The 8,638-nt window shown below is 36.9% G+C and overlaps 1 protein-coding gene across 1 annotated transcript; it reads right to left on the reverse strand.

Moving 5' to 3' along the window:
• Positions 1 to 1,606: 1,606 nt before the first annotated feature.
• LOC111336644 (transmembrane protein 72) lies at positions 1,607 to 5,120 on the reverse strand. Its single transcript, XM_022942769.2, has 4 exons — positions 4,886 to 5,120; positions 4,269 to 4,332; positions 3,830 to 3,895; positions 1,607 to 3,574 (listed from the first exon to the last, which is right to left on the reverse strand). Exons 1-4 carry the CDS (start codon positions 4,965 to 4,967, stop codon positions 3,340 to 3,342), a joined length of 447 nt encoding a protein of 148 aa, XP_022798504.1. The 5' UTR covers positions 4,968 to 5,120; the 3' UTR covers positions 1,607 to 3,339.
• Positions 5,121 to 8,638: the final 3,518 nt, after the last annotated feature.

Consider the following 8,638-nt stretch of genomic DNA (forward strand, 5'->3'; position numbering starts at 1 on the left):
GACGTCATTAGTTTCTCGAACGCAAGTTTTTCTGTCCCGCGGGATTCCACGCAAGGGCACGGGAATTTTGGTCTAAGAAAAAAGCCTCTGACCTCGATCTATTCCTGTTCTGGCTGGCATTCTTAAATGGTAAGAACGAGCCTCAAAGTAGGACGAACAAGGGGAAAACCTAATGCAACCACTAACAATTTTCGCCCACTTGTTTTTTCACTCGTCTTCTTTCCAGAGTCAGTAAAGAGGGTCACAATGGGGTAATGCCTTTGGGGGTCATCCTCAGTGGAAAAACCTGACGAGGTTTTCTTTGTTTCATGAGGTACCGTTTTGCTGTACGCTCTTGTTTATAATGTTTATAGTCTACCGTTTTATACAGGAGCCTCTGGCTCGGGCTCAAATGCAACCATGCCTCACGTTAGACAATAAACTTTGATTGATTGATTGATTGATTGATGTTTTGTTGCTTTTGTTTTACGTCACTCGTGAGCATCACAGGTTTTTACACCGAGAATGAGCCTGGCTTTGACTTCTGACAGTTAAAAATTTGGCCATTTCACGACTTAAGTGTCAATTTTTACGCCTAACGACTAAATGTTTTGATTTGCAAAGTAAAGGCGTATAAATCTCAAGATCAAGGTCGTCGCAATATGATCGACTAAAATGAAACACTGCTTAACTGTTGAAGGTCTTGCTAACACAATCTTCAGTTTCTAGGGTCCAAACATACCCGTTACTTGAGTTTTCTGTCTCGGCTTTTTGTGACAATTGACCTAGAATTGACCAAAAAATAAGCCTCGCCGCTTATACCAAGACTAAACTAGGCATTGAAGATAGTTCAGTAGCCGGCTATTTCACCAGCAGCTGACATATACAATATGACGTATATCACTGAATCGAGGAAAAAAAAGAGTTATTTAATAGCTAGTTTGAAATTTAATAGCGATTTTCGACGTGACCTTCCTCCGGGTAGGGTCTATATCTTGCAAACATACTTTATACACTGCCCCGGCTTATTTAAAGAACCACTTAACTAAGAGGTTGCATTTTCGACTTTTCCTCCTTGACATTACGAGATATTTCAATGAAGTTGTCTTATTCATCAGGGCCAATTTTGGTGCAAAAAGGTTTAACTCTATTCTACAAGGCTTAGGTCAGAAATTGATTTTGTTAACGTAGACAGTAGGAAGAAAGCTCTTCCTTATCTTCTTTTTTTTTTACCCTTTCATGGGGTCATTCCCTTTCAACAGTTTCCACCATACACTTCCGGCATTGATTGAGCCCATTTCCAACACAATCGGTGCTGAATTCACGATGGAATAGTTATAGTCCCTCATCACACATTTGTAGCAATTTGAAATGTTCCCTGTACTAGTTGTTAACTGAACTACATTTATTCCATTGCTTCAGATTACAATGATGATCACAACAAAAAGTAATAAAATAAAAATCAACTGGTTTAAAAGAATTCACACCACAAGAAAGACCTGGAAAAAATATTATAAGACATGTACTCGTAGAAGGAAAAAGGAGAGGGTTGGGAATGCAACTACTAAGAACAGCAAGAACTCAGGAACAGATAAACCTCCACTGAAGTTAACATTTTCATACTGACTTAAAATGAAAGCTTCTTTTTATTATTTTCAAAGATTTTACATTGCATATGGTTGACATTAGGTAGAGAGGGCTCTGAATTAAATAATTTACATCATGTATAATTATATTCTGAATGAATCCATTATCACAAGCAACAATTTATCTCTAATGAGTATATGATAAAGAGTTGACACCCTTGGAATTAATCATTCCTTGATAAGCATGGAGTTTTTCTTAAATCAATTTATTTCATTGATGCAATGGTGATATACTCCAAATGAAAATATAAATAATAGTAACAATCTTGAATTTAGGTCTTCTTCCATTTGGCACTGTAAAAATTAATTTGAAGTAAAATTAATGATGATACAACTCTCTATATCCAACCAAGTCATAGAGTGAATTTGATTCTAGTTTGAATCCTTTTGTTTGGAATGTGATATTTTCTAACATACATTGTCCTGATGTTACATGTATGTTTTCATTTTTAATCGAAATACATTTCGTGTGGCTTAAAATATCGTATAATATGGTGGGATTCAAGTTTGGAAAAAATAATATCTCTCTGGGAGAAATGAACAACTAAGACGCTATCATGATAGTTTCTTGGAAAAAGGACAAATAATGAAGTACACAGTAAATGAGGTAACATGTGATAGTGTGGTCTTGACAAGGACTGTTGATAGTAGTGGTGACTGACGTTTTGATAAGCTGAGCGGTAGCCATCAGAGCATAGTGACAAGCTGAGCGGTAGCCATCGGAGCCTAGTAACAAGCTGAGCTGTAGCCATCAGAGCCTAGTGACATGCTGAGTGGTAGCCATCAGAGCCTAGTGACTTTGCTCAGATTGTCAAAATGTCAGTCACCACAACTGACAACAGTCCTTCTCAGGACTACACTCACCTGTACAATCAGACTATCAAATCTGCCAATTTGTAGGATTGGAGTTTTTAGTAGTTACTTAGGCCCCATTCATATGGTCTATGGTACCCAAGACCATGGGGCCTTAGTCTCTTAGTCTATACTAAAATTCACAGCAATACAGTAGAACCCCACTTACTTGAACTCAGATAACTCAAACCTCCAGTAACCTGAACAAGATCCCATTTCCCTTGACTAATTTTTTTAGTAATTTATGATCAGTTTACTCAAACCCTCACTAACTTAAACCATTTTTTGACTCATTTGGGGGTATGAGTTAGCAGAGTTCTGCTGTTGTCAAAACAAAAGCTACCTAGATTGATATGCTAGATCTATTTCTCATTCACTAATGTAAAGTCTACATGAAATATAAGAAATCTTGTTGGGAAGTATTAGATTTATAAATACATTTAATCTGATCAAAATATTTTGTTTTTGGAATGAATATGTTGCATTATGAACATTAAGTGTCACATTGGTGAAAGAGATTAAAATGGTTAACAATAATCTTGAGTCAAGAGTAGTACAGAACTGCAGCTCTCTTCAATTTTTCATATCTCTATAGTTTAAGCATTGAAAGCATTTCATCAGCAGACACTGATAAATAATATTCCCTTCCTTAATACACCTGATTTTATAAAACATCTGTTATAAGATTAAATCCATCCATTCGTCTGTTGAAGGCAGTCTTCAACTCACAGCCAAACTACCTTGCAATGATATGCAATGGTACTTTACAATTTTCCTATGAGTAATCCCTCTTTGCATTAAATACAATGTAAATTTGATGCCTTATTTCAACTGAATGTGCTTGATTTGAGACAAATAATTATTATCTAACTTCTAACTGTTTATATCTATAGGGTTCAAGGGAATTTTTGGTTCTGAAAGTTCTTATGAGATATAGCAATGCTGTAAAATCCAGCAACACTCCAGCAACTACAGCTTGCCAGAACTCCTTGGGATGCAAGTAGCACATGATAGACAAAGAAGTGTAAAGGAGTGATTTCTTCCAGTTATCAACAGCTAGTACATACTTCCACAAAGCCTGGCCACAACTCTCTTCCCTGACAAAAATGAGAAGACATTAAAATTACACGTCAGAGTATAATGAGAATAAGTTTTTCATTGTTGGAAACTAAAGAGAAAGCTATGGTCAGAGGCTGAGAATAAACAGAAAAATCAAGCCCTATGGGCTTGTCAAAATACAGCATAACTCATAAAAATACTCAGCAATACTACACAACAAAACATCTAATAAGATATATATATTTTTATATATAGGGAAAAAAATTAAATGTAGATTTATTTTGATACATTACCCACAACAAGCACACTTGTTCAAAATGAACGTTATCTCAAAAAAAGTAACAGCAAAACCACATATCCTGAAAAAAATCAGAATACTGACATTTATCTCGGATACAACACACTTGATCATTTTTTTTAATACCCTGAAATTTTTAAACTTTATTTTCATATTTATTCCACAAAAATCTTAAAGGCAAGGTACCATAACTCAAAGTGCATTGTATCATGGTGACTATTAACCAATCACAACATAAATCTTAAAATAGAAAATGCCAAAGTACATTAACTGATTAACTAAAAGATAACATGTTGCCTGATGCTTCAGTCCAGAAGACAAAAACATATGTCACTGATGTTCTTGACAGAAGATTACTTAAATAAGTAAGAAATAATAAAAAATGTCTGCATGATGCAACGTGTTATATAATAAAAAAGTTAACTGATACTTACATAAGGTATGCGGCTACCCTTTTGTCATCTTGGTCAGCCAGAAATACACCTGTCCACCACAGGGCTGAATATAGTTTCAAAACAATAAGAATGTTGAGATATTTGATGACAAAGATCTCTTGCTTAGTTGATCCTGTCCCCACCTTTCACAAAAACTATTGGGGTAAAAGATTAAATTCAACTATCCACGACGTACGGACCTCTTGCAAATGATGATGGCAACAACTTCACCATACTTGATAAATATTTATTTTTCCCATAATCTTCCCGGTCGGTATGTAACTAAAACATTCGGATCAGGTGTTTGTAAAGAAAATCACTTCCTCAAAAGACAAATCTACGACTAAAGCATGCCATATAATTCATTACATATTGAAGCGAGCCACAAAGCAGGTATATATCCGATGAATTATTCATAGAAATTTACAATGATGCTCTTAGCTTCGTCTTAACTTAATTAGTTATTGGAAGAATCCATTTGCGTATCGTAACGTGTACATATTGAAAATTATGCAGTGAGACCTCAAGACCTCTGTGTATGTTTTAATCTACTCCCTTGAATATTTCCTAAAAAATGCAACATAATGAAGTTTATTCGAAATATAAAATAAACTTACCTGCGCTGGTAAACAGGCCAACGATTCGCGTAATCGAAGTAAAATGCCTGATGAAAAAGGGACGTTCTTCCCTAATTTCCATTTCAAAAGCTTCTAATAATCTGTTACTTTTAGTGTAATCAGTAGTACATCACCACCTATCCTGCTGAATTAAGTACAATCAAATTTGGAAATAAAATGAGCAACGAACTCACAAATGGTTGTTATCGTGGCAGCCAATAAATAACAAGGCGTTCCTTGCTAAAGAGATAGCATAAGTACTAGTGTCCAGTTTCTCATGTTAGAACGTTGGTAAAACAAATGGTAGGACAGCAAATGGTGAGACTACGGTCGTTTTTGTCGTTTACCGTAGGTCATTAGTATGAATCTCGAAAGGCTAAAGAGGACTTTCTCCTTCTTTATACCTCCCACCTACATCCTGCAGAGAGTAGAAGCTTCCCAGAGCCCCTGTTTCACAGGGTCCGATTGCAATTTCGTCCGAAAGTCGCCTCTCAGTCTAAAATTGATTTTTTGTGCTTCTGACAAAAAAATAAGAGAAATAAATACAACTATAGGACAAGTCTCTCATTTGCAGTACCAAGCACCACTCTGAATGTGAACAGACTGTGTAACATAACATGAGAATTGGAACATTCTATTGAAGCTTTTACAGAATTTTTTGGTTACGAAGAACGTTTATTTCATATAGTCACGATTTCTTTTTTAAACTTAAATAGGACGCTATAGACTAGCACGCGCGGAAAAACTAAATAAGGTTCTGCGATGAAAAATTTTCCTTTATTTTTGCGATTCAGAACAAAAACCCCCACAATTAATCGAAAAAGGTGCCTCTTCTTCTTTTTCTTCTCAACTTGGGTCAAAATCTTCCTTTGGCTGTTGCATCTGAAACTTCTTTCAGTCTCAGGCTATGTAAAATTTCGTATGATTTCGGAAAGTGGAGCTGATGTCGGAGGTAAGCTCCAGCACGAATCCTTACACGCTTACTATCAGCGTCTTTCTTTTATTCTCGATATCGAGAGCCTCACGGCGGTTTACGAACGGACATAGAGTTTAACTTCAGTCAGTTTCGGCGAGTAGACGTACTAAGAACTCCTCTCCTTTAAATCAACTTGTAATATTGCCGAAGGATGAAGAGCTTGAAAGGACCATGATTCCAAACCACAATAGACTTTTGAGCTACAGAAAACACCACAGGATGTAGAATACATGGCTAAAATAATGGAGCCAAGAAGAAATTAGGAATTAGTAATGAGCTGGGAGAGACATGCTGTAGCTATTTTTTTATTTGAAGAAAATAATGAATGAGTGCCTAACGATAACAAAGGGCTGAGGTCACTTTGCGCTTTCCCTATCCAAAAGCCCTGGTTACGCCCTTCATAATGAAGACTTTGTTTGTGAACCAATAACTTCGAAAAAAAAGTGCAGTCGACACTTACCAAACTGTATCAGAAAAAAAAGACCATAGTGACCCAAAAACATAACTGTCCAGAAAAATAGGAAGGAACGAGGAACATTAGCATATGTCGTTATTGTGCTGCTCAGATGATTGTCTTCACTTAGTCTAGAAAAATTTGGTTTTAGTTCGGCAATCTGGGCAGAGCTGCAACTGCAACTTTCTGCCTGCTGATAATGCACAATGAAACAAACTTGCACGAATAGCTCTTTTCATTGCTGGTAGATTACCAGAATTGCTTCTGATGGCAATACCATAACAATTTTGTAACTTGTGGATCGTCAGTTTTCCTTTCCCACTCATTCCTTCATTCTTCAATTTATGCAAAGCAGTGACAAGTCTCCTTTGTTCATGTCCTAAACCTTCTTTCCTCTTCAGTTGAACATTATGAATGGCATATTGTTCTTTTATTAAATTGCAACTCTTACTGTCACGTACCATCTCCACTATGTTCCGAATACAAAAGCTTGTTTCTTAACAGAGCGAGAGAAGATAGGCATGGTGCCTTTTGGTTCCATGTTTTGAGCTGACCCTTGACAGTTGGGCTAGCAGTTTGGCGCATGCTCTTCCCTCCATCCTATATTTTCAAGGGGCCTTCGCACCATTTTCATGTTCCCTGAGCTTCTTCAAATGCAATCATCGATAAATTTTCATTTCTTAGCCGATCAGGCTCAGGCTTGAATCAAAATCCTGAATCTGATTGGGTTCGGACTTGGACAAGGGAACCTTTTGGTTTCTCCAATGAAAAGCATCCGCATCAAATTCAAATTGTATGTTAAGCATGATTGGACAAAATGAAAATGAATGGAAGGCTTCTAAAATTGCTCAAGCAAGAGCACTGAGGAAGGATTGAATGGATGCCCTTGAACCTCTGTTTACTCCGCTCTTTTGACTCTTTAACTCCCAAGGTGACCAAGTTAGAATTTCTCCTTACAGTATCAATATATCATAAGGAAAAAAAAAGGAGAAAAAAAAAAGGGAAAATAAAAATTATCACAATTATCCCGGTTAGCTCAATTGGTTAGAGCGCTGGATTGTTGTGCGGGAGGTCGAGGTCGATGGTTCGAGCCCCGGCCGGACCAACACTCAAGGTCTTAAAATAACTGAGGAGAATGCGCTACCTTTCTATAATATCAAGAAATGGCTAGACATTCTAGTTTTCTCGGATAAGGACGAGTAAACCGTAGGTCCCGTCTCCTGCATCTATTAATTAGTTAATTTGGTTAGGCAGGGGACGTTAAAGAACCCACTCACGAGATTACTGTGATGTGGTCTGGCCTGTTTAATGGGAATTGGGGGGAGGGGGCATCTTCAAATAAAAGTTTCTTTCGAATGTTTGTAAACTGCTAATGCAGTCTGGCCAAAGTCCCCCGAAAAGTGTTGTGATGCGCATTTGATCATATCTTCATGTTAATTTGCGCAATATAAATATTAAATTATTAATTATTGTAATGACAGGAAAACGAAAACAAAATATAAATTCCGCGAGGAGGAGTTACTCGGCCCCAAACCAGTCCGAGAGTTACTCCTTGTCCGCCAGCTCCAAATCACACTTAGGGAAAAGTTATAATTTTAACTTCGTTATCAGACATCATTACTGCCTTTGTGCTGTTGGTGTTTGTTTTTTTTTTTTACGACGAGAATTTCTACGCACAAGGTTCATTCCACAGTGTCGAATGCTTTCTCAAAGCCTAAAAAAAGTAATCCAAAAGGGTTTTTTTTCCACAGTCTAATTTATCATTCCATCAATCTGTCTAATCTAGTCTCCAATAAACCTACCTTTCATCAATCCAGTTTGATCGTTGTTTATCGGTTGTGAGAGAGATTGGACTGTTCAAGAATTTTGAATTTAATCATCTCCTATTTCAAAGCGGGACTGTCGCTGGTATCGTTAACGACATATTCATCGATGAAACTTCTAATTGTCACATAAATTTTACTCACGAAATCATTATATGAGAGAAAGAAGGTGTAAAGTTTCCAATAACCTGGACCTCATGTGAGAATAGGGTACTTTTTCCCGAGCTTCCTCCTCTCTTAAAACCACTAGGAAGGGCTTGAAGGAGGGTCTCTACGGGAAGTAGCTTTGACGGCTAACGGTTAATTTTTTCCGACTTTGACGGCTGACAGTCAAAATTTAGGGTCTTTGACGGTTGACGGTTCAAGTTTCAAGAACAGCACTTTTTCCTTTAATTCTAGAATATTGCTTATGAAAAGATGATAATTCCATTCAGCCACGATCTTTATCGAACGCAAGCTCTGTTTTAAGTTTGACAGTTATTGCTGCTGACCGTTTCTTA

The sequence above is a fragment of the Stylophora pistillata genome, chromosome 1 (genome assembly GCF_964205215.1).
Source record: "Stylophora pistillata chromosome 1, jaStyPist1.2, whole genome shotgun sequence".
NCBI lineage: Eukaryota > Metazoa > Cnidaria > Anthozoa > Scleractinia > Pocilloporidae > Stylophora > Stylophora pistillata.

Excerpts from the sequence above, each read along its gene's own strand:
- LOC111336644 (XM_022942769.2), bottom strand. The coding sequence starts at position 4,967 with ATGGAAATTAGGGAAGAACGTCCCTTTTTCATCAGGCATTTTACTTCG. Across the intron at positions 4,333-4,885 it reads TGGCCTGTTTACCAGCGCAG|CCCTGTGGTGGACAGGTGTA; the intron begins GTAAGTTTATTT and ends AACTATATTCAG. Across the intron at positions 3,896-4,268 it reads AGGGTAGCCGCATACCTTAT|GATATGTGGTTTTGCTGTTA; the intron begins GTAAGTATCAGT and ends GATTTTTTTCAG.